The 26,219-nt window shown below is 38.8% G+C and overlaps 1 protein-coding gene across 4 annotated transcripts in view; it reads right to left on the bottom strand.

The window, feature by feature from the left end:
- Positions 1 to 26,219, bottom strand: part of CNTN3 (contactin 3) — a 353,908-nt gene that overhangs the window by 14,874 nt on the left and 312,815 nt on the right. For 3 of the 4 annotated variants that reach the window (XM_024245434.3, XM_054551884.2, XM_054551885.2), the window contains 7 exons: positions 25,122 to 25,239; positions 24,075 to 24,233; positions 23,826 to 23,975; positions 22,293 to 22,363; positions 20,379 to 20,613; positions 17,538 to 17,653; positions 7,745 to 7,931 (listed from right to left, as the gene is read on the bottom strand). In XM_024245434.3, coding sequence (XP_024101202.3) covers positions 7,745 to 7,931; positions 17,538 to 17,653; positions 20,379 to 20,613; positions 22,293 to 22,363; positions 23,826 to 23,975; positions 24,075 to 24,233; positions 25,122 to 25,239 — 1,036 coding nt within the window. The remainder of the gene's footprint in view (positions 1 to 7,744; positions 7,932 to 17,537; positions 17,654 to 20,378; positions 20,614 to 22,292; positions 22,364 to 23,825; positions 23,976 to 24,074; positions 24,234 to 25,121; positions 25,240 to 26,219) is intronic. The other variant, XM_054551883.2, reaches the window with a different exon arrangement.

The raw sequence follows: 26,219 nt of genomic DNA, 5'->3' as shown, positions 1-26,219 counted from the left end.
GCAGGGATGCAGGGATGTTTTAAAATACACAAGTCAATAAATGTGATACACCACATAAACAGAATTAAAAACAAAAATCACGTGATCATCTCAATAGATACAGAAAAAGCATTCAACAAAATCCAGCATCCCTTTATGATTAAAACCCTCAGCAAAATCAGCATACAAGGGACATACCTCAATGTAATAAAAGCCATCTATAACAAACCCACAGCCAAATTATATTGAATAGGGAAAAGCTGAAAGTATTCCCTCTGAGAACTGGAAAAAGACAAGGTTGCCTACTCTCATCACTCCTCTTCAACTTAGTACTGGAAGTCCTAGCCAGAGCAATCAGACAAGAAAAAGAAATAAAGGGCATCCAAATCAGTAAAGAGGAAGTCAAACTGTCACTGTTTGCTGATGATATGATGGTTTATCTCAAAAACCCTAAAGAATCATCCAGAAAACTCCTAGAACTGATAAAATAATTCAGCAGTTTCCAGATACAAGATTAAGGTACACAAATCAGTAGCTCTTCTATACACCAACAATGACCAAGCAGAGAATCAATTCGAAAACTCAACCCCTTTTACAATAGCTGCCAAAAAAAAAACCACTTATGAATATACCTAACCAGGAGATGAAAGACCTCTACAAGGAAAACTACAAAACACTGCTGCAAGAAATCATGGATGGCGCAAACAAATGGAAACACATTCCATGCTCACAGGTGGGTAGAATTATTATTGTGAAAAAGATCATACTACCAAAAACAATCTACAAATTCAATGCAAATCCCATCAAAATACCACCATATTCTTCAAAGGATTATAAAAAACAATTCTAAAATTCATATAGAATCAAAAAAGAGCCCACAAAGCAAGACTAAGCAAAAAGAACAAATCTAGAGGCATCACATTACCTGATTTCAAACTATACTATAAGGCCATAGTCACCAAAACAGCATGGTACTGGTACAAAAATAGGAGCATAGACCAATGGAGCAGAATAGACAACCTGGAAGTAAACCCAAATACTTACAGCCAACTGATCTCCAACAAAGGAAACAAAATCATAAAGTGGGGAAAGGACCCCCTTTTCAACAAATGGTGCTGGTATAATTGGCTAGCCACATGTAGGAGAATGAAACTGGATCCTCATCTCTCACCTTATACAAAAATCAACTCAAGATGGATTAAGGACTTAAATTTAATACCTAAAACTACAAAAATTCTAGAAGGTAACATTGGAAAAACGCTTCTAAACTTAGCTTAGGCAAGAATTTCATGACCAAGAACCCAAAAGCAAATGCAATAAAAACAAGGATAAATAGCTGGAACTTAATTAAACTAAAGAGCTTTTGTACGGCAAAAGCAACAGTCAGCAGACAACCTAAAGAGTAGGAGAAAATCTTCACAATCTATTCATCTGACAAAGGACTAATATCCAGAATCTACAATGAACTCAAATCAGCAGAAAAAAAAAACAAAACAAAAAATCCCATACAAAAGTGGGTGAAGGACATGAACAGACAATTCTCTAAAGAAAATATACAAATGGCCAACAAACATGAAAAAATGCTCAACACCACTAATGATCAAGGAATGCAAATCAAAACCACAATGCAATATCACCTTACTCCTGTAAGAATGGCCATCAATAAAAAAATCAAAAAACAGTATACGTTGGTGTGGATGCAGTGATCAGGGAACACTTCTACACTGCTGGTGGAAATGCAAACTAGTACAACCACTGTGGAAAACAGTGTGGAGATTCCTCAATGAACAAAAGTAGCACTGCTATTTGATCCAGCAATCCCACTACTGGGTATCTACCTAGAGGAAAAAAAGTCATTATACGGAAAAGATACTTGCACATGCATGTTTATAGTAGCACAATTCACAATTGCAAAAATGTGGAATCCACCCAAATATCCATCAATCAATGAGTGGATAAAGAAACTGTGATATATATATATATCACATATATATCAATCACATATATATCACATATATATATCACATATATATCACATATATATATCACATATATATATCACATATATATATATCATGATGATCGAGACTTGGGGAGAAGGTTGGGAGGGGGGCAAGTGACAGAAGACTACAAACTGGGTGCATCGTATACCGCTTGGGGGATGGGTGCACCAAAATCTCACAAATCACCACTAAAAAACTTACTCATATAACCAAAAACCACCTATACCCCACTAACCTATGGAAAAATAATAATAAAATAAAAGTCACAACAATTGAACTCATGGACACAGAGAATAGAAGGATGATTACTAGGGGCTGGGAAGGGTAGTGAGGGCTTTGGGGTGAGGGGGATACGTGGAGATTAATGGGGACAAAAATTAGAATGACTAAGACCTACTATTTGATAGCATAACAGGGCGTCTATTGTCAATAATAACTACATTTTTATATAACTTAAAGAGTGTAATTATATTGTTTGCAATTCAATGGATAAATGTTTGAGGGGATGGATACTTCATTCTTCCTGATGTGCTTATTTCACATTGCATATCTGTATCAAAAGATCTCATGTACTTCATAAATATATACACCTACAATGTACCCACAAAAATTAAAAAACAAATAAAAAAAGTTGAATTAAAAAAAAAAGGCATACCTACTTGATTTCCTTATATTCAGGTAACTGATTTTGGCTCCACCTACATGGATGAGCATTTCATTTGGAAAAGCAAAGACTCAAATGCAAAAGTGATTGTATCACTTGACCTTCTAATTTTTCCCCAAGTGTACTCACACATATAATAATTAGCAAAGGCATAAAAATATAGAATCCCCTTGTTCCAGGGGAGTCTGGGTGTGTGTTTCAGGCCAGGCTGGTCCAGTTTTTCTCACAACTGGAAACAACAGTTGGTTGTTCGCCCAAGATGAATCAATGAGAAGCCTACTTAGCTCTGGGTAGAATAATCAGAAAGAAGCTGCCCACCTTTCCCAGTGTGATTGGCCGAGAGACAACAGTCCTCTTGAGGTGCTGGTGGCAATCTTTCTACCACGAAGAGAGAACTTGGTTAGAGTGATGCTGCCAAGGAGCAGACAGAGTGATGGAGAAAGTCATTGTTCAACAAATACTTATTGGGCACTATGATTACTTAAACACTGGAGTAGAGCTCTGGGAACAGAGCAATGATCAAACCAGGCCATAGCTCTGCCCTGAAGGGGCTGACACTTCGGCTAAGGCAGGACACAACGATGTCCTGGGGACACAATGATGAAGTGAGTAGCCATAAGATACAGTATGTGTGGTGGCTCTGAGGCTATGCACAAGGATAAAGCAGGGAAGGAGATGAGGGCATCAGGAAAGGTGGAGCTGCAGTCAGGTGGCACCCAGGTGATATCTGAGTGACGACGTGGAAGAGATGGGGGAGTGTATTATGTGGGTATCTGGAGGAAGAGCTTTCGAGATACAGGAAACAGTACATGCAGAGGTCCTGAAGTAAGGTGGAATGAGCAAGGTGGAAAAGAATAGGAAATAAGTCAGAGCAGAGATTGGGGAGTGGACTGTATAAGGCCTCATTGGGCATTTTAAGGATTTAGCATTTACCTGGAGTGGGATGGGAAGTGACAAAAAGGTTCTGAACAGGGAAGTGACATTGTCAGGATGTCAAGGCAAAGGCAGAAACAGGATGAACAGTGAGAGGCCATTGCCCTGATCTACAGGAGAGAGTTGGAAGCAGCTTGCCTTGGTGTGGCAGCAGTGTAAGATGTGGTATATTTTATTTTTTTATTTTTATTATTATTTTTTGAGACAGGGTTTTACTCTGTTGCCCACACTGAAGTGCAGTGGCACAATTATGGTTCACTGCAGCTCTGATCGATCTCCTAGGCTCAAGCAATCCTCCCACCTCAGCCTCCTGAGTAGCTGGGAGTACAGGCACACACCACCACACCTGGTTAATTCTCTTATATTTTTCTCTGTCTCAGCATAGTGAGACAGTGTCACTATGTTGCCCAGGCTGGTCTCGAACTCCTGGGCTCAAGCAATCATCCCATCTTGGCTTCCCAAAGTGTTGGGATTATAGGCGTGAGTCCTCGTGCCTGGCCAGAAGTGGCAAATTCTTGATAAATCTAGAAGTAAGATTCTGGATCTAGTGTAGGGTATGAGAGAAAATGACTCGAGGGTGACTCTGAGATTTTTGGCTTGAGAAACTGAAACATTGGAGTGGAATTTATGGAAATGGGGACTATCACAGAAGAAAGAGGATTTAAATGGGTTGGAAGGAGAACCAATAATTCAGTTTTATTAAATTTGAGATCTTATTACATGATTCTGGTGAATGTTGTTTGAGTGTCTGGATCCATTCATACTGAATGTCAGAATCACCACTTGACTTTTTGATTACACAAAGCAGAATATTTATCCTACAGATTATCTCTTGCAAACTCAACATAAAACTCTCAATGTTTCTTTTCAGAAACTAATGCAATTTATCATTTTTAAGCCATCTGCAAATTTTATTCATCAGTCCCTTGAGATGAAAGATGCTGTTAAGAGTTTGCTCTCTTTCGGTGGCAAGTGACAGAAAACCATCTTAGATTACTTAAAGAGGCTAATTAGTGTTTAACTTAAAAATGCTTTTAAAAAACACAAGTATTTGGATATCAAAAATTAAGTGTTTAATGGAAGCTACAGTACTTGAGAATCCTTGTGTTATTTTACATTAATCAGAAACATCATCTAAAATCTGTACTGATTTAAAGCCTTGCATACAAAACTCCATAATGATGAGTACATGAAACTTGCACATTTTAAGTGAGATGGTAAAGAACTGTAGCATGTTTTGAATTTGCAATGTGCAGTCAAGAGGAAGTACATTTGATTAATAATAGTAGTTGAGGTTTGGCTTGCTTCTCTAAGTTTCATTCATCCATTCAACATTTAATATGCTGCTCCTATGTGCTGGGTTTGTGCTGGGCACGGTGGCTGGGTAAATAAGACACAGAAGGACTCTTTCCCTGTAAAGTTTAGAATCCATAGGAGAAGAGCGATAGCAAGCAGGTAATCAAAAATGTTATTTTTGCTCTTTATGCCAAGGCAGACGAGTAATTCTCTTCATAGTGATAATCACAAGAGCCTTACCAAAATTTTAAATAGGATTTGCAGTTAAACCATGTCAAAGCTTAGGAAGACTATTTAGAGCTACCAGTGACAATACTATTAATGGCTCTAAGAGATTCTGTTTTACTTGAAATTTTGGTACATATTAAAAATTATTAACATAAAATTTAAAAATTAACATATGTTCTTTATATGCCATTTTAGGATGACTGGGGATTTTAATGATCTATATGAATTTCTCACCCAATGTAGGAAATTGTCCTTAATAACATCTACAGATCAACCTAAAGACTCTAGATGAACTCCAGCTGAATAATAGCAGAACATTGTTTTTGAGAGATTTCATTCAGTTGCTGGATTTCCTAGCAAACTAAAGCTCCATGAGCAGAGAAGCCATGACCACCTGTGATCATCTTACCCAGTTCCTAAGCACAGAGCAAAATCACAATAAATAAAGGTATTAAATGAGTGATGAAATTCTAATAATATGGCTGAAAGAGAGGATACCATAGTGGTTAAGACTATGGATTTGGATGCCCATCCTGTTACTTACTCTGCAATCTCAGTACCATTATATAACCTCCATATGCCTCAGCTTCCTCCTCTCTAAAGTAAGCATATTAATACCTTCAAGTCATGATATTGCTGTGGGAATTAAGAATCAATACATGAAAATTACTTAGAACCATGACCAGAAATTGCTCAGTAAGTGTCAACCATAATTATCAGCATCACTGTTTTGTGCAAATTTCTACCTTGGATTGGGCATTTATATGCTATCCCTAAATTATAAAGGGATTTTGCTTCTTTTTAAAATTTTCATTCATTCATTGTACATTATCATGACATTTCTATTGATTTCTAATCAGTCTCTTCCTCCTGTCTTACTAATCCACTAAGTTCTTCACTGATTCCACCATGATGTTACACTGTCTTTTACAATCATAATTTCCTAGCAAGTAATCACATCAATTATTAAGTCAGAGAAAAGAGCCAGACAAACTTGTTTGCATATATTTTTGCAATCAGAATATTTGATTGATGCTGTGTTTGGAATATATAAATAATGATGTATATTTAGATCATATTAATTCAGTAAGAATTGTTGAGAAAACCAAACATATTTAGTAAAGAGTTATAAATACAGAATTTTTTTGTTTCTGTATTTCCAAACCCATGTGCTCTTTGGTCTAACAGCAACCAAGTGGTATGAAAAACAGGTAGATTAGACTTCCTATAATAATTAGATAAGGATCATGTTAAATTGTTACATTAGTCGTTGCTTACAAATGGGTCTTGCTATAGAAATTCAAATGGTTTGTTGCTAAATTTGTGCTCTACAATGCTCATTGTACTAGCCAATTGTTAGCCACCCGCTTTTTTCTATAGCGAATACAAAGATAAACACACAAACTTCTCTAATCAAATTTACACGTGCTAATTAACATCTAAAGTAGTAGAATTAAGTCTTACATTACTTTAAGTTAACCATAAAAAATGCTAGCCAATCATATTCAATTTTATATTATTGAAGTTCTTTGCAATTTTAGACAAAAAAGTATGTTTTCAAAAAAATTCGAAATGATATGGAAACAGAAATACATCAATGAAATTAGCAACCAAGCACACAAATTGTCTCATTCTTACATAAAGTTAGTTAAGCAAACATTTTTATTCAATTAAGAAATTTGAAAAGTAAATTAAGAAAACAATTTTCTGCAAGTAAAAGTATGGTATCACTGCGCGTAAGTTACCTAATCCCTTCAAGCCATACTTCTATCACCTTTAAAATAGAGATAATAATGGCACCTACCTCTTGGGAGTAGTTATGAGGATTAAATGTGGGAATCAGCATAAATTACTTGGGATACAGAATGTTTTCAATCACTATTAGCTATGATGAGGGCAATGACAATAGTAACTTAAACATTTGCATTGTGAGTAAGTACCAATAAAACAATAAAACACAATGATTAAATGTATACTATGCTATTAGATTAACTGAAATATGTGTGGAACATTCCCAAATTGTAAATCACTGACTTTCTTGTAGACTAATATAATTGTAACTCATGATTGCAGCTGGCAAATTTACCTGTGAATACACAGCTAACACAAACTCAGCTTTGAAAGCAACACTGACAACTCTGGTTAGATTTTTTAAAGTATCAACACATTCACAGGACCATCATCTTTTGCTGATAACCATTTAATGTACATTGCCATTTTTTGAATGATGTAGAAAAGAAAGATAAAGAAGGAAAAATCACTCCTGATTCTTCGGCATTAATTTTAACTTATTCATGCTTATCAGAAATTCTCAAGCTTTGGGCAACTAAAAATACATGAAAGTAAACCCAACTAAGCTTATCATATTTTAAAAGAAAAGAGGATAGATTTAACCTAACACCCCACACTAAGATTTTTTCAGAAGGTGCACATTCATTTTCACACTCTACCTAAAGATTCAGGGATATCATGAAGACAAGGGTATGTGTGGCTCTGAGTTTTGGAGTTAGGTTTTGGAGTTAGGTTTATATAATCTAGTGAGATTAATGACTTGGGTTGTCCATTTCAAATAATAGAGAAGGCTATCATTTTTAATGCAAACTACTTTCCGTACCATTCAAAGAAATCAGAATATACTTACGCGTTTTCTTGGTGGTTACATTAACTGTGGCGCTAAACGGCCCAGCGCCGGCGCTGTTGTAAGCCCGGACAGCCGTGTAATAGGCCAGGTTGCTCTTCAGGCCCCGTAGTCTGGCTGATGTCTCATTTCCTGCCACTTTCACTTTACTGGATGATTCCTCCTTTCCACCACCATTCCAGTACCGCACCTGGTGGGCGGAAGACACCAAACATGTGAAGGCTTAAAAAAATTCTGCCCTTTCCATTAAGTGATTTTCATTAAAATGGGCACGGATTTATTTCCTGATTTGTTCAACAAATATTTACTGAAGACCTACTATGTGCTAGGTGCTGCATTAGGCTGTGTGTCACAGCAGTGAAGATAGAGAAAAGGGACTCTAGGAGGAGAAAAATAATGAACAAATAAATATATGAACCAGATAAATTCAAACAGAACAAGTGCTGAGCAAGCCAGACTATGAGATTATAAGTGGGAGAATGAAGGGGAGCTATATATATATATATAATTAAAAATAGGAACAAAGTGTTATCATTAATATTGCCAATTTTCTATAAGTATTACTGTGTTCTATAAAATTTTGCTCAAAAGTGTTTACATAAGGCCAGATCATTTTTTTAAAATGTGGAAAAGTCAAGAAAGAAATACAAAAGATAACCTCATTTTCCTTCTTAGTTGTGTTTTGGATTTAAATAGTCAAAGTACTACAACTGAAAGAACAGACTATCTCTATGCTAATTTGGATTTGATAGGCACAACTACAGTACAGGGATGGAGAAGAAAAAGTGTCTAGGCTGAAGGAACAAAATTTGGAAATGTAATTGCTCAGAAAAGAGTGAATGTAAGGTTGACAGAACATGAAGGTAGCATCTACAAAAGATAAGCAGAGAGACAAATATTACAAAGCATATGAGGAACCCTGCTAGCAAGAAAATGTCAGCAGACCCAACCAGTGGAAGACGAGCTGGAATACGCTGATCTGAAACAAATTTTAAAATAACTCTGTTTAAAATGTCTAGATTTACTAACGAAGAAACTGAATCTACTATGCAATGACAGAAGATTTAAAAAAATATCAGATTTGAAAAATAACATGCCGGGCTCTTAGACCTAAAAAATTACAATTATTAAAAAAATAAAATCAGTGATAGAATTAAGCTGAAGACTTATGGTGGAAAAGGGAATTAATTAACCCAGAACAGAGCCCGTATAGAGAAATAAACATTACAAAAGCAAAGTTAAGGGACACTGAGGGTAGAATGAAAAGTACTAACTGGAGTTCCAGAAGGAGAGACTGAGGAAAAACCAATATTCAAAAGGAAAAAGGCTGATAATTTTGCAGAACTGAAGAAATGCAGCAATTTTCCTATTGCAAATTCACTCTGAGTTTAGAGCAGGAAAAATAAAAGGCAAATCCACTCCAGGGGAGAGGGTTGTTAAGACTGAATTGTGGTTCTCAATCATTTTTCATTGCTAGATACCTGAGAGATACAGGCTATCTTCTTGAGCAGTCGTGGGTGACTATGCCTTGGTTTGCCAGTGAGGATGTGCACCTGGGACAGGAATTAACTGCATTTCCTCACCCAGCAGACAGCAGGAGGGAAAGGATGTTAAGGTGGATTCACACACCTGAGGCAGGGGCTTGTCTGTCTTGGTTATCACCATATCTTTAACTGTTCACAGCAAAGCCTGTACATACTAACCATTAACTGCTGTTGAATTGTTGAATGACCTGAACATTGTTTAAAAAGGCCTCCCTCCTTCCTATGGCAGAGATTCACCAGGCTACGTATTCAAGTCTCAATACTGTATTCATCCATAAGACATCAAAACTCCAATTTCTTGATGAGGCAATACAATTTTTTTTCCTTCAGAATCATAAAACTACTTCACAAACCAATATATTTTTATTTGGGTAAGTAAACAGAAACTCAGTTGAGAAATATCAGAATTAAAAATATCCCTATTAGTTCCAGTAATTTGATTTTTCCAAAAAAGAATGTTCCTATTGTGAAGAGTCCTTAATACCACTGCATCAGAGATTTCACTTAATTTAAATTTAAAAATGAAATGCAGCTTATAAAAATAATCTACTAAAATGGCATTGTTCAGCCATTAAAGAATAGGTATTATATCAGAAATACTCTTTTAATAGACAAAAATAATTACGTTCATACTTACAGATTTTCAAAGACAAATATTTTAACTTAGCAGTTAGACCAGACACATTTAAATAAATAGAAAGCAGGTAAAAATGCATTAAAGGTCTTTTAGGAAGACAACTCCAGATCTGTCTTCCACTCTTCTTCACTCTGCTCTCAGTCCCTAGGAGAGCTGACTGGTATGAACTATATTGTCAGTCTGGCTCCTTTGCCCTGTGGCTTCTTGCTGGGTGTAGGTAATAGGATGCTGGTGATGGGAGGGTGGAAGTAAAGAGAGGCTGGGATATTTATTATCCTGCATTCCCCAACGCTGAGCCACCATTTGGTATGGAATATCTTTGCCTAATAAAGAATACAGCACCATTTAGGCAACCCTCACTCACAAAAAGCTACTGCTATGGCTCTCTCCAGTAAAACCAACCCTTTGACCCTCTTCAAAAGTCTGCATTATACTCACTTGAATGCATTTTTGCCTGTCATATTTATTTCAGTATGCCTCAATTGTCTGTATCCTATTTTCCCATGTGCATTCAACTTGTGCTAGAGTGAATTCTTTGCCCCATTGCAGGGAATTAGACCTAACGTATATGTCTTTTTTTTCCAGTGAGATTTTCAGAGTCTTAAAAAAGTATTCACATATTTGACATCTTTTTTCTTTTCTTTTCTTTTTTTTTGAGACAGAGTCTCACTGTGTTGCCCAGGCTGGAGTGCAGTGGCACGATCTTGGCTCACTGCAATCTCCACCTCCTGGGTTCAAGCAATTCTCCTGCCTCAACCTTCTGAGTAGCAGGGATTATAGGTGCCTGCCACCATGCCTGGATAATTTTTGTATTTTTAGTAGAGACAGGGTCTCACCATGTTGGCCATCCTGGACTCGAACTCCTGACCTAAGGTGATCCACCCTCCTTGGCCTCCCAAAGTGCTGGGATTACAGGTGTGAGCCACCACGCCTGGCCTACATCTTTTTTCATTCTAATTGAAATATTAGGAACACATTCTGTACAGCTGTTTGGAATAGGAGGCTGGAAGAAGGCATCAATGAAGTTTAAGTTTGGCATTCTATTATGGCACATTAATTACATTCTTCTGCCAAACTTAAAAAAAAGATTGATTCCTCCAAAATATGCTAATCTGTATCATTTCACAAGTGTAGACTTGTTTTAATCATTTATCAAGGTCATTCTCCCAAATTTGGTTCTTTCAAAACAGAGAAGGACTTTAAAGAAATGGACTGTAGATACTGCACTAGACCGTGGGAGCTTTCATTCCTCAGGCACCCAGGATCCATGAACTTAAAGGCTTCAGCCTCTCTTCGTCACGTTTGTATCTCTTGTTCCTACCCAAAAGGGCACCAGAAAAGATCTGAGCCTGAGTGTAACGGCTTAGCTGATGAAATAAATTGGAGCCCAGGGAAATGAGCTTCTCAACTACTGCCTGGTCAAATCAGAAAGAAAATTAGTCTAGATGCTAATGATGATGTGTGCTCAGCATGCCACATGGCACATGATCAACCCTCACTGAGATGAGAGAAAGGAAGGAGCTATTAACAATTTTAAAGCCAAACTGGGGAAACTGCAACCCAGAAAGTTAGCCACACGACTGATAATTAAATACTCTGCCAAGTCCTTCTCCCCCCACCAAGGTTAATTTTTAAATCGTTACTGAAACTAAGAAAAGACATATTTTTATCTTGGTGTAATTACATAAATTATTTTGCAAGATTTTCCCAATTAGTACTTCTTTCAGCTTGTTTCCTTTTTCTTTATACTTACCAAGCATTTGGGGAAGAAATGTTTAATCGTTGTTTCCTTTCAATACTGTATTCATGCTACATTTGGACATTCTATTTGCTACTCTTTACACAAACAGGCAAGCGGCAATGCATTTCAACCTGTAATTAATTTCAAGAAAGTCCCATTTTCCCATAGCTCTTCTCATCTTTCTGTGCCCCACTTTGATGGCAATATCAGCACGCATTAGAAATGGTGGCCACTGGGTCCCACACTGGGATTGTGCTACATTGCTATATATTACTTCACTGGTTTGCTTTTTTTTTTCTTCAGTACAATCTCATCCCAAAGCCCAATATTCAAAACAGAGGAAAGTGAAAGCCCTAAGTCTCTTTCGGCCATTTTGACAATAGCTGCTTTATCTCATTTCATTTGCAAACAATGCTGTGAGTTATTATTATCTCTATTTTAACTGAGCCTTGGAGAGCTCGAACAACTTGCTCAAGGCCATACAGCAACAGGGTAGCAGAGCCCAAACTGCAGTTATTCAATCAACATATATTTTTTGCATGCATCCTGTATGTCAGATACTACTCCAGGCACTTGGGATAGATCAATGAAGAAAAAGGCTGAGTTACCTTCTCCTTGTAGAGTTTGTATTCAAATTAGCAGATCTGAACACAGGTTTGTCTAATTCTAAAATGGTGTGGACTTGACTAGACACTGTGACAGTTCTATGAGGATTTTTAAATTTTCTGTCTTTCAGTGAAACTCTTTCTTGGTGTGACCAATAATGGTATAATCCTCCTTTCTTATAAAATATCCTTATCTGGATGACTTCTTATTGACCTAAATTTATATACAGTTATGTGTTACAATGACAGGGATACATTCTGAGAAATGTATCATTAGATGGTTGTTGCATTGTGGGAACATCGTAGAGTGCAATTATGCAAACCTGCATGGTATAACCTACTACACACATATATTAGATGGTGTAGCGTAGTGCTCCTAGGCTATAAACCTGTACAGCATGTTACTGTACTGAATACTGTAGGCAAGTGTAACACAATCGTACATTTTTGTATATTCAAACATACATAAACATAGAAAAGGTAAAGTAAAATTGTGGTATTATAATCTTAGGGGACCACGGTTGTATATGTCATCTGTCCTAAACTGAAATATCATTATGTAGTGCAGGACTATATTAAAAAATCAACATCTACCTGCCCCTAAGCTGTTCAACAACCACCAGTGACTACTAGCACTCTGTTGGGTTTCGAATCCCACAAGCCTTTCATGTGTATTCTTCCATTTATTTTTCTTAACTATTTTACAAGTTATGACTAGGTCAAGAATTATGATCCTGTCATAATTTCTGTAAAGCACAACACCGTTAATCGTGAGTGTGCATGTCAGTCTCTCAACTGAGGACTGCAATATGTGTTCATTTATTTTCTTTTTTTTCTTTTTTTTTGGAGATGGAGTCTCGCTCTGCCGCCCAGGCTGGAGTGCAGTGGTGCGATCTCAGCTCACTGCAAGCTCTGCCTCCCTGGTTCATGCCATTCTCCTGCCTCAGCCTCCTGAGTAGCTGGGACTACAGGCACCTGCCACCACACCCGGCTAATTTTTTGTATTTTTATTTATTTTTAATTAAAAAAATTTTTTTATACTTTAAGTTCGAGGGTACATGTGCACAATGTGCAGGTTTGTTACATATGTATACATGTGCCATGTTGGTGTGCTGCACCCATTAACTTGTCATTTACATTAGGTATATCTCCTAATGCTATCCGTTCCCCCTTCTGCCACCTCACGACAGGTCCCAGTGTGTGATGTTCCCCACCCTGTGTTCAAGTGTTCTCATTGTTCAACTCCCACCTACGAGTGAGAACATGCGGTGTTTGGTTTTCTGTCCTTGTGATATGTTGCTGAGAATGATGGTTTCCAGCTTCATCCATGTCCCTACAAAGGACATGAACTCATCCTTTTTTATGGCTGCATAGTATTCCATGGTGTATATGTGCCACATTTTCTTAATCCAGTCTATCATTGATGGACATTTGGGTTGGTTCCAAGTCTTTGCTATTGTGAATAGTGCCACAATAAACATACGTGTGCATGTGTCTTTATAGCAGCATGATTTATAATCCTTTGGGTATATACCCAGTAATGGGATTGCTGGGTCACATGGTATTTCTAGTTCCAGATCCTTGAGGAATCACCACACTGTCTTCCACAATGGTTGAACTAGTTTACACTCCCACCAACAGTGTAAAAGTGTTCCTCTCTACTAAAAATTTGTTGTATTTTTGTAGAGACGGGGTTTCACTGTGTTAGCCAGGATGGTCTCGATCTCCCGACCTCGTGATCTGCTTGCCTCGGCCTCCCAAAGTGCTGGGATTACAGGTGTGAGCCACCATGCCCGGCAGTGTTCATTTATTTTCTTCAAATAAATTTGATCAAACATTGAATTCCATATGCTGCTCAGCTAATGGGAGATTCAGCCACAGTCATTCCTGTGGCTCCCTTCCCAAAGCCCCCAAGATCAGTTATTTTTGTGTTTGATTTGAGCCGTTTAATTCTAGCAGCTGGGGGCCATGTTTGGTGAGTGAGAAATCACTGCTGAGTGTGGGAAACACAGTTGTTCAATCTTGCCGTCAACCTGGGCACTGACTTAGAAAGATGTAGGCCCCAGGAGGCTTTGTAAACTTCAGACATTTATTTCTGCCAATGTCATTGGAAATTTCTCTTCTATGTTTTCCTTAGTTGCAATTTCTCTCCTCTGACCCTCCAAGAAACATGGAACAATCTGCCTAATGGCCTGAACTTTTGAAACAAAGCTAGGAAGGGAAGTGCCTTGCAGGCAACTCCTTTTGATAGCTTTTGGCATAATCCCTTGAGTTAAGGGAGCTTACCATCAATTATTTGCTACAGAATATTTACTGGGGAGAAATAGATACATTAATATCTCAAAAATTCTTCTGAGGGATGTCTCACACCTACTGTTTATTATGATCAGCCAGAAACTGGCCAGGTGCAGTGGCTCACGCCTGTAATCCCAGCACTTTAGGAGGCAAAGGCAGGCAGATTACCTGAGGTCGAGAGTCAGAGACTAGCCTGACCAACATGGAGAAACCCCATCTCTACTAAAAAATACAAAAATTAGCTGGGCGTGGTGGCACATGCCTGTAATCCCAGCTACCAGAGAGGCTGAGGCAGGAGAATCGCTTGAACCCGGGAGGGGGAGGTTGTGGTGAGCCAAGATCATGCCACTGCACTCCAGCCTGGGTAACAAGAGCGAAACTCCGTCTGAAAAATAAATAGATAGATAAATAAATAAATAAATAAATAAATAAATACATAAATACAGAGCCAGAAATTATGAGAATCTCATTACATACCTAATCTTATCCAATCCTCCCAATATCCTAATGAGGTTAGGCCTATTATTGTCCCCATTCTACAGGTGAGGAAAATGAGGATCACAGAGTTTATGTAATTTTCCCAACACAGCTGGCAAGTGGTAGAATTGGGATTTGCTATGGGACTGGCCTCAGAGCCACAATCCCTTACAGCTGTGCTCCTTCCAGCCCATATACCTTTACCTCCATTGCCAATGCCACTGCCAGTTCTTTAACCACAAGGGAGCTACTGTTGGCTCCCCATCATCTTTCATTGCTTACATCCATTGTCATGGAATTAAAAGAATCTTCCATCCAGCTGTTCCTGGCTTCCTTTAAAAGATGCAGATTAAGTTGTTCTCCTTATTTATGTGGTGTTTTACTTCTTCATACTCTCTTTCTCTTCCTTAAGTCCAGACTATTCTGTCTCTGATCAGGCTTCTCTGTCAAGACCAGTGTTTATTATGTTTAACTGTGCAGGAAGACGTTTCCTTACAGATAGTTACTAAAAATATACACTAACAAGACCTAGTCCTAAATGTTTGGATTGAGTGGGTCCTAGGAGAGCTGTGGGAGCTCAATTTTAACAACACCTTCAGGTAATTCTGCTGTAGGGGGTTCACAGTCCACACTTTGAGCATCATTGCTCTATTCCCTATCCTTTCTTTTCTTAATTTGTTCATATTAATTCAAGTCGATGCTTGTTTGGTTGCAAGGAACAGAAACTCTCTCAAGGCAGTTCAAATATAAAGAGAATCTATTAAAAAGAAGGGCAAGATTACATTATTAAAAAGAATAAAGCCAAGTCATTTGAGAACTGAATGACTGTCAAAGAGCTACTTTATTCTGGCTGCCCCCACTTTTTTTGAGATAGAATCTCAGTCTGTCATCCAGGCTACAGTGCAATGGCAGGATGATGGCTCACTGAAGCCTCGACCTCCTGGGCTCAAGCAATTCTCCTATCTCAGCCTCCCAAGTAACTAGGACTACAGGCATGTGTCACCATGCCTGGCTAATTTTTGTATATTTTGTTGAGATGGGGTCTCACTAAGTTGCCCAGGCTGGTCGTGAAATCCTGGGCTCAAGCAATCCTCCTGCATTTGCCTCCCAAAGTATTGGGATTACAGGTGCAAGCCACCACACCTGGCTTATTCTGCCCTCTTGCAGGTTCCATGGGCCCTTGTCTCCTCCATTCTTTAGGGATTCATGACAGTGTATCTCATCTCTGCAGATTAGCTTTGTCCTGCCTGTCCATGGCCTTAGTTTGAGAAGTCTGAACTGAGCCCTAAATTTGACACACTACTGCATTACACTCACTAACTATAGTCTCTATAATTTCTTATTTAAATATCTCAAACAAGAATCTGACTTGCTAGGCTTCACAGTCCACAGAGCATTTACGTTTGATCAAGAGACCACCCTGGAGCCCTCATTTGAAAGTGTGTTGGCAAGTGGAGGGGTACGTGGCCCTGTGATGCAAACCTGCCTGTGTAAGCCTGCCACTGAATCAGGAGTTACATGCTTCCTCAGGGAAGCTTGGAGGGAAGCTTTGTAAGAAGACAGCTGTGGGTGGGATGAACTCACAACTATGTATCCCACAATGTCATTGTTGGCAAAATCTTCTTTGAATTTTATTTATGTTGCCAGTTCTCAGCTCTACTGCTCCCAGTTTCCTCTAACTGCTCACTACTAAATAGGGGACCCAGTTCAAATGGTTCTTCTTAGCCTTTAAAGCCACCTGTGACCTGGTCCTCCCATGCCTATTTGAAGTCACCTTTCCAAAGAGGAAACTTTGGCAGGTGGGCCTTTACTCCTCTGCTTTTCCATCATGCCATGCCTAATCCAGAATGTTTTCCACTCCTTCCACCTTTACTTACTTTCCCTTGAAAGTCCTGTTAAGCCTTACTACCCTTATGAAGACTTTCAGTATGTCCCATCCTTCTTGACAACACAAACATTTCCTGTTTTGGGTGACCTAGTCAGACCTTCATTACATTTGGTCTTACATTATCCTCTGTTTCAGATGTTTCATCCTGTTTCATAAACAGAGAGGTCTTTGAAGGCTCAAAGTATCTTATAGACAGCTGGCTTCTCTAGAGCCTATAAAAGAACCCCACAATGTAACAAAGCCACCAAGAAAGTAAGACAAAGAGCTGGAGGACAGTGACTTCCTGTTGATGAAAGTACTCTACAAACTTAATACTGCAGTTCAATCTCACCCTTGTTTTTTAGTCAACCCATCTAAAATATTTGGCCCACGTGATACATGATTTCCTTTCATATTCTTTTTTTATTCCTTTTCTACTCCAACTAATGTTATTTTCATTCAACTGGCCAAGTTCAGTATACATTGAACATCAGATGAAACAATGTGTTGATAAAAAAATTTCGGCCAAAGACAGACTTCAAATAAGAGGTCATTGTTAAGGGTTTTAAATTCAAGGAGACAAAGTACAATGGTAACACACATACACAATTTAATCGGAAAAGAAATTACCTCATAGCCCAGTAAATGTCCATTGCTCAACTTCCAAGGAATGATATTCCATGAAACCTCAATTTCTGAGGAAGATAGGCTATTTGCAGAGACTTGAGATGGGGCCACTGTAGGCTCTGTGCGGAAACAGAAATTGAAATATGATGATAATTTTGGCAGTTAGTTTAAAACACAGATTAACGTTCTTATTTTTATAAAAGCATTTTAACATATTTGAAAATTGTATGAAATATTCTGGCACCATATGTTGAAAATAGAGACACTTGTCCATTTCCATTTCTTAGGAAAAGATGGCATCATAGCCAAAGACTTTTCTTTGCTAAACAGCTGTGGCAACCTATACTTTCCTCCCTTGCACCTCTTTCTTGGCATCTTCCTTATCTTCCTTTTTTTGCCTGTCTTCTCCTCACCTTGTCTTTATTTCCTTCCCTTCATCTCATTCCTACTGCTTGGGAACTTCTCTGCCCACAAATGCTACTTAGTTTTCATTTTGCCAAACCAAGGTCTAGGTTAAGTAAAGCTCATTTACACAATAAACACTGAGTGAGTACCTTGTCTAGTGAGGCCTACAGAGACAACTGAAATGTTGTGGATGGCATGCTCTTTTGAAGGAGTAGATAGAAACGCAGGTGGCTTATCATATAGCAAGAAGATTCCCCTTTGTAATAAGCACTGTTGAGATTCTATGGGGTTCACAGTGGTTCTCCCCTCTCAGGGCCCAGCTCTGAGCAGGAATCTCCCCTCCCTCAGGTGCATTTCTCTGTCAAATGATCCTGCTTCTCAGACAAGGTGGCTTGATGCTAAGATGAATTCCTGGTCTAAGGTTGGGCCTCTTAGATTTTCTCTCCTGAGAATTTGAAACTTGGTTTGGAGAGTCGAGGAGTACTGGGAGCCCACTGATCCAGTGCAGGTGCTCTAGAGGAGCAGATCATTTTCTGAGGTTCCAGGGCTTCTCTGATTAAAGTTCTTTGTGAGGTTTGCTGCATAACTCTTCCTTGGATTCACAGAGACACCCTAGTAGATTTCACAGAAGTCTTCTGCTTCTTTCTTAGGTAAGCCCAATTCATTTTTCATGTTTGAACAGGAAGACTTTTAGCTAACTCTTCAGTGGGAGCAAAAATGATAACGGGAGAAGAAAACTGAGGCAGGCAACAATGGGTAAGAGGCTGTGGCTGCCCCTCTTTTCCAGTTGCCAGCACCTAGGTCCTGGATGCACAGGTAAACAGTGTCCGAAAACTCCCTGGATAATTGCCATCACTCCCCAGACCCCTGACTTGCCCTTGCAATCCCCGGCAGCTTTTAGAAATGGGGTCTGGCTATGAATTTAAGACTCTTCTGCAAAGACTTTTATAATCCTTAAAAAAAAATCCCTCTCAGAACTCAACTAAAAGTGAGAAGACAAGAATAGGGGTGGGGATCTGAAGAAAAATCAACTCTACTTACTATTCTTAGGAATGACAACTGCAGGCCACTTTTTGCAACTTACTGTCAGGTCTGGAGGGTAGGGGAGACACTGATATATTTCATGAGCTCAGAATGGTTAAGGCCAAAGGCCCTTGGTTAAAATACTGGCTGTACCACTCACTATTAGGAATTTTGGCAAATTTATTACTCTCTTTCACAAGGCTTCCATTTTCTCATTTGTAAATGGGAAATAATAGTGCCTATATTTTTTATTTGAAATATCAAATTAGGTAATGTCTGGCAGGTAGTAAAACTTCAATACATGTTAGTTTCTGCCATTTTTTTTTTTTTTTTTTTTTGTAGAACTACATGAGATAGCCAATAGTTGTTGCTGATCTATGAAATGGCAATTTTGCATAATTCTTTTACCTTGATTATTTTCTAAAGCGGTCATGAGACAAAATGTAGATGTCTCAATATCTGAGACAGGTATAAAAGAAGGGCAAAGAAACGGAATGGGTCCAGAGTGAAGTATGTCTGTATCTCCACCAGCAGGTTCACATCCCTCAAACCTGCACATTGCATATCTGTTGAATGAGATACCGCTGGCTCCTGACTCTTCATCCAGTAACATCCTTTCCTCAGGCCATGGGAACCACTGTACAACTTAGGACTAGGGTAGCTCCAAGGGGTATATTTTTATTACCCCAAGGTAAGGCTGTGATTTTCCTTGCTTCACAAGCTGGAACATAGGAAGTATTCCTCATAAACAGATTTTTAAATTGATGGTTATGATCTGAGACAGGTCTCAGTCCATTTTGGGATTTATTTTACCAAGGTGTTAAGGACATGCCCAGAAGAAAAAAAAAAAGAAACACGGGTTCACAGAAACAGTCTGTGGTCTGTGTCCATTTCCAAAGGTGAATCTGAGGGCTTTAATATTTAGAGTGGGCTGGAGTGGAAAGAGGAAGGGTATGGTAATCCATATGTTGCAAGGGAAAAGGAGGAGATAGGAGGCTAATCAATTAGGTCTCCTGCTCAGTAAATCAGCACTTTACATAAGGCAAGGCGAACATAGAGTAGCTACCTGTAGAGAGATTTAACCTTTTATCTGTAGCTATCTGGTTAGGAACAAAAGGAAAGGCATTTTCTTGCATGACTCGGCTTTCAGTTTAATTTCTTCCTTTTGGCCTAGTGAATTGGGGTCCTGAGGTTTTATTTGCCTTTCACAGTTACATCCTCTAACTATCCATTAAGTCTTATACTTCAAGTCATTTATGATTGATCTTTATGACTTGCACTGGGAATCTAACTACTACCTGGATCATTGTTCTTTGGAATAAACATATTTGAAGTCAAAACGAGACTCCAAATCAGTTTTTGGAGCACGAATAATTATTATTAGGCGGAACTGATACACAGTCATGTTTTCCATACCTTCTTCTGCAGAGAACACTGTTGTCACTGGGCTAAATGGTCCTTCACCTTTGTTATTATAAACACCCACTTTAACTTCATATGGTGAATATGGCACGATGCTTTCATTCCTAAAGACATATCTTGGGGTGTCAGGGGATGTCACCACTGTCTGGATCCAGGTGGTAACCCCAAGAGGACGGAAAGCAACAACATACCCAAAACCTTCACCATTCTGTAGTTCTTCAGGGACTGGCTATAAAGGAAAGACATACTGAATCACCCTTACACATAAGGGCAAGGCAAAAATGAATGCAGCTGTAATCCACAGGCATTTATTTGTAAAAGTCATCAAATAATCGTTTACATTGTATTAAGCAGTTGGATGAAAAAAGGAGAAAAACATCAGCAGGAGAGTCATGTCAGCTGCTTTTAAACAGACATATGTCACCATTTCATAGCCATCCAGATAATGAACTGGAATTTTCTGTGATTATTCAGTTAGCTGATCATCTTATGGCTCAAGTCTGAGTTTCTAATAGTAAGATATACTTTCAGTTCAAAATATCTGATCTCTTAAGTCAAATAAAAATTATCTAATTCTTAATGTTGACTTTATGAGAAGAAACATTGAAATGGTGATTAAGAACAATTAAGTAAAACTGAAAAAAAAAAAAAAAAAAAAAGGCCTGGTACGGTGGCTCACGCCTGTAATCCCAGCACTTTGGGAGGCCAAGGCAAACGGCCATCATGAGGTCAGGAGTTTGAGACCAGCCTGTCCAATATGGTGAAATTCTGTCTCTACTAAAAATACAAAAATTAGCCGGGCGTGGTGGCATGTGCCTGCAGTCCCAGCTACTCGGGAGGCTGAGGCAGGAGAATTGCTTGAATCTGTGAGGTGGAGATTGCAATGAGCCGATATCACGCCACTCCTGGGTGACAGAGTGAGACTCCATCAAGAAAAAAAAAAAAAAAAAGGACGTAAATACTAATTTATAAAATAATGAATTACATCCCTGTAACTCTAGCACTTTGGGAGGCCAAGGCAGCTCGATCATTTGAGGTTAGGAGTTTGAGAGCAGCCTGGCCAACATAGCAAAACCCCATCTCTACTAAAAATACAAAAATTACCCACGCATGGTAGCGCATGCCTGTAATTCTAGCTATTTGGGAGGTTGAGGTGGGAGAATCACTTGAACCCAGGAGGTGGAGGTTGCAGTGAGCCGAGATTGCACCACTACACTCCAGACTGGGCAACAGAGCAAGACTGTCTCAAAATAAAAGGAAAAAAATATTAACAAATTAAACTCAAAGCTATACTTGAGTCATGTCAAAAATTTTATTGACACATCATCAACATCTTCAGAAAATGCAGGTAATTCTAGTACTTTTTGACTTAAAACCTATTACCTTTTTCCTACTGATGATGTAAACCAATGGCTGAGAGAATGGCCAGGAAAGAAACAAACTGAAGCACCTGTTGGAATAGGTGACTTCACCAGTGGGGGCCGCACAGCTGCTTGGATAGTCATGAGGGGAGCTTGAGGGGCAACAGCCGCAACATAAGTCATCTCTATGTCTACCAACCAGGTGACCCTGGGCAAATCAATTCTTATATCTGAACCTGAGTATTTTCATCTGTAAATTGTTGCAAGGATGACATGAGGAAAATATATGCTAAATGCTGGGAACAGTGGGTGGCTCAGAGAAAGTATCAAAAAATATTAGCTACTAGGGCTACAACCACCACCACTACCTCCACTACCACTAACCCCACCACCACCACCTATATTACCACCAGCAGCAGCAGCACCCACCAGCCACACCCCCGGCACTACCACCACCACCTGCACCATTGGCACCACCACCTGGGAAGCCATAATGATCATGGGAACAGCAACACCCTGATGGGGAAGATGCTGCCCAAATACTTACATCCCAGGTTATCACAAGTTCAGACCGGCTTCCGCCTCCTCCATTGACTTCAGAAGGAGGCACTTCTGGAACTATACAGGTCAGAGAAACAGAGAAGAAATGGTACTTGCATTTAGTAATATTTATCTAAAAGGCAATGCAATTTTTTTAATATTTAAAATAATTTCATCATTGGCACATTATTCATACATATGGGTGTTTATGTACATATACTTATATATTATATACTTTTCTATATTTTTATGAGATCATCAAACAACATATTTACATGAAATCATAAAAAAATTCAAAATCTCTCAAACAGTAATAAAAACATGACCAAGTTGGAAGATATTTTGCTAGTATGAGTGTTAATAAAACAAGAAAGAGTGATTCACCGGAGATGATGGGAAATCAATCCAGCATGAATGTTTAGCTTGTGACTATTCCAAGTAGAATATAATTCTGAGAACAACATTGGCTATAAGTAAGGATGACCCAGACTCAAACCCTCGAATCTTGTTTTGAGGTATTATTTATAAACTTCACAGGGGCATCAGATTCTCACACTGAGAACTTTAGGCTTAGTGAACCCCATGACACAGCTAGAATATAAGTCCCATGAAGGTGGGTCTTTGCTATGGTCACAGCTGTACTTGCAATATCTAGAAGCTGCTGAGCACAGAGAGGATGCTCCCTAAAATATGTGTTGTGTGAACAAATGACCAGAACACCAGGGCAAGCACAGTTCCTCTATTTCTCATATTTCCTAGCATAAACATTATGTGCATTGTTCTGAGTGAAACAGCATCATGAAAATTACTGAAACATATTTGATGACCTCCATCTTAGCTGAGTTCCTAAAGTGATATACCAGCTCTATTTCAAACTTCATCTTAGTTAATATTAAGTAATATTACAGATTCTGAAAAGGCAATCTTTAGGTCTCAATTGTCCCTATAATGTGATGCTATGTACACTTTCTAGTTTGAGTTTTAATGCTAGGATATTTTTAGAATAATAAAAGCAGTGTTATGGTCTATGTGAATAGCTGTCTCACATGGAAATTCCTATCAATGATTCTTTCTTAATTCAACACTTGAAGTGAAAAAATATACCTATTCATCAATTGCTTAAGCTCCTTCACTAAGCTTGGTGGCAAAATGAGATTTCCTAGTAGCAGAACTCCCAAATGTCATTATCCTACCAATCTGTCAATGCTTGTTATAAATGAAAACAGCACTTCCCTTGTTAACAGGGTAACTATGTCAGATAGTAATTATAACCTTAAGTGACAAAAACATATTCACTCAACGTGTACTAACGATCGTTTACAATGGACTGAACTCTTGGAAATGTCACACTACATCAGAATCACTTATATGTGTTTCTTTTGACAAATGCCATATGGCCAGTTCTGCCATTAGAAAGGTCAGATAACCGCAACAATGGATTATTGAGGCCGACCCCCTGCTGGCCTGGAGTTCAGGGCCAAGGGAAACGGAAGTACACAGAAATCTATTAATCCATTACTCAGAAAACAAAAACACTAACCTGCCTCTTCAGTTCTTACTTTTTCTGAGGGCAAACTGGGTTCTCCACCTCCAATTTTGTTACTGGCTACAACCCGAAATTCATATTCCACCCATGGGTTTAACTCAACTACAGTGGCTGTGTGTGTTTTCCCATCGATGACCTCAGGCACTACAAAGGAATATTTCAGAGGTAAGAGTCTGCCTGCTTTAGCATTGACTTGAAATCCATTTATACGTGTGCAGATGACATCTGCCTCTCCCCCTTTACCTGTTGTGACGGTTTGCCAACCCACGGAGAAAGGCGTCCGAGCCTGGATAGAATAGGATGTAACTGGGCTATGGTTGTCTTTACCTTCTTTCCAAGAGAGTTGGGCTGTTGTATCTGTAATTTCATCTACTTTCACATTTTCTGGTGGTCCGGGTGAACCTAAGGAAGGCAAAAATGGAAACATTGAGTAGCAATTCCATAAATGTCATCCTCTCCTATCAAAGAGAAGAGAACGTCACATGACCACTTCAATATCTCTGACTTTTCCCAATTTCAAAAGCACTTAGGGAAAAGGCCATTTACCTGGTAATAGAACAACTACTTCCCTCTACTCTCCCCCCTGCATTTCTGTTGTTAGCTCTTAAATTTGGATGTGAGGCAGTAATTCCCAAACCATAATACTCTCTGATTGCAGATGATATTCACTTTTAAAAGCCTCTGTTCAGCAGGATTCCTGTACCTTTCTAAATTCAATGTCCTTTGCTCCCGGTGTGTGTGATGCCTTTTCCTTTAATCCACTGGTGTATCTCTGTAGTTCCCAATCTGATATCTAGATGTGTTTTATTTTATGACATACTCTGGTCATTTTTCAGCCCAGTAGCAAATCAGTATCCTGGACAGCAGCTCAGGTTGGCAAATTTTCTCAGTCATTCTGAATAATCCTGATACTTTTTTTCTATTTTTAGAAAATTGTCCTACATACGATTATTCCCAAATCCTGATTATTTTGGAAGCAAACACACTGCACAATATTCTCTCTCAAATTAAATACAATCACTGAATTAATGACATGCTCAAAAACACATCAGCTTGGCAGCAGCTGTGGAATGCCAATTACAGTGAGAGCTATTTGAAGGGCAGAGTTGAGATTTTTATTTCTTTGAATTAGCACTCACCCCTATTGTCATATTCTGTTGTCTATGAGGGGGGATGAAATCAATATTATAACTTGTATGCTCACATACTATCTCATCATGGTTTTTTCCTCCAGTAAGGAATGCTGTTATGCTGTGAAGTTACAAACTCAAGGAGGCATAAATGTTTTACCTCTTACTATGAGGTCAGCAGCAGATGAAACACTGTCTACTCCCGTTTGCACCATACAAACATATTTCCCACTGTGTTTCAGCTGAATGTTTCTGATCATTAAATCACCAGATGAACTCTGTTGGGAAAACAGGTAATGAATACACTGTTATTTTTTAAAAAAAACACAAAGAAGTTTGAAGTCTATGGCCAAAAACAACATTGCAATGAAAACTATATTTAGGGAGCAAACCAAGGTGGTATAAGAGAGTAGATTGCTACAATGGAATGTATGGAAATAAAAACAAGTTAAAAACCATACATGACTGCAGTCAAAGATTTCTGTAGCCAAATAAACAACAAGCTTCCTCCTGGGCATTTATGGTTTCAAAAATAAATAAGGGCAGAGATTACAGTCTCAGAGTCTATTTACTTCCACCAGGGTGACACTTCTTTTTATATCCACTGCTCAGCACCAGCTCAACTCTTTTCTCTGGTTCCAACCCCTTTGCAATTATCTGTCTGAGAAGAAGAGGGACGCATATGGGTATCTAGTGGGAGATAAATGCAGCACGACAAGCAGATTACCACGGTTGAACACTTTTCTGAACACGTTGGAGCTTAAAAAGCCTAAAGCTGTTTAATTCCTTGGCTGCAGAAGTTAGGGACAGTCAGCATGAAAGCATGAACCCCTCAATAAGAAGAAATTAAAACATTTTAAACCTTAAAAATAACAGCTAGCTGGGCACGGTGGCTCAAGTCTGTAATCCCAGCATTTTGGGAGGCTGAGGTGGGTAGATCGTTTGAGGTCAGGAGTTCGAGACCAGCCTGGCCAATATGGTGAAACCCCATCTCTACTAAAAATACAAAAATTAGCTGGGTGTGGTGGCACATCCTTGTAATCTCACCTATTTGGGAGGCCGAGGCACGAGAATCACTTGAACTTGGGAGGTGGAGGTTGCAGTGAGCCGAGATCGAGATTACACCACTGCACTCCAGCCTGGGTGACAGAGCAAGACTCTGTCTCCGCCTCCAAAAAGTAAATAATAATAACAGCTGTCCTTAAAGACATTTGCTGGCATTCCCCAAGAGCTAGTTAACCAAGCAATTATATTTCTA

Source organism: Pongo abelii, chromosome 2 (assembly GCF_028885655.2).
Source record: "Pongo abelii isolate AG06213 chromosome 2, NHGRI_mPonAbe1-v2.0_pri, whole genome shotgun sequence".
Lineage (NCBI taxonomy): Eukaryota > Metazoa > Chordata > Mammalia > Primates > Hominidae > Pongo > Pongo abelii.
Note: the sequence above shows the minus strand (reverse complement) of the source record. Positions and strands in the feature narration are given on the sequence as shown.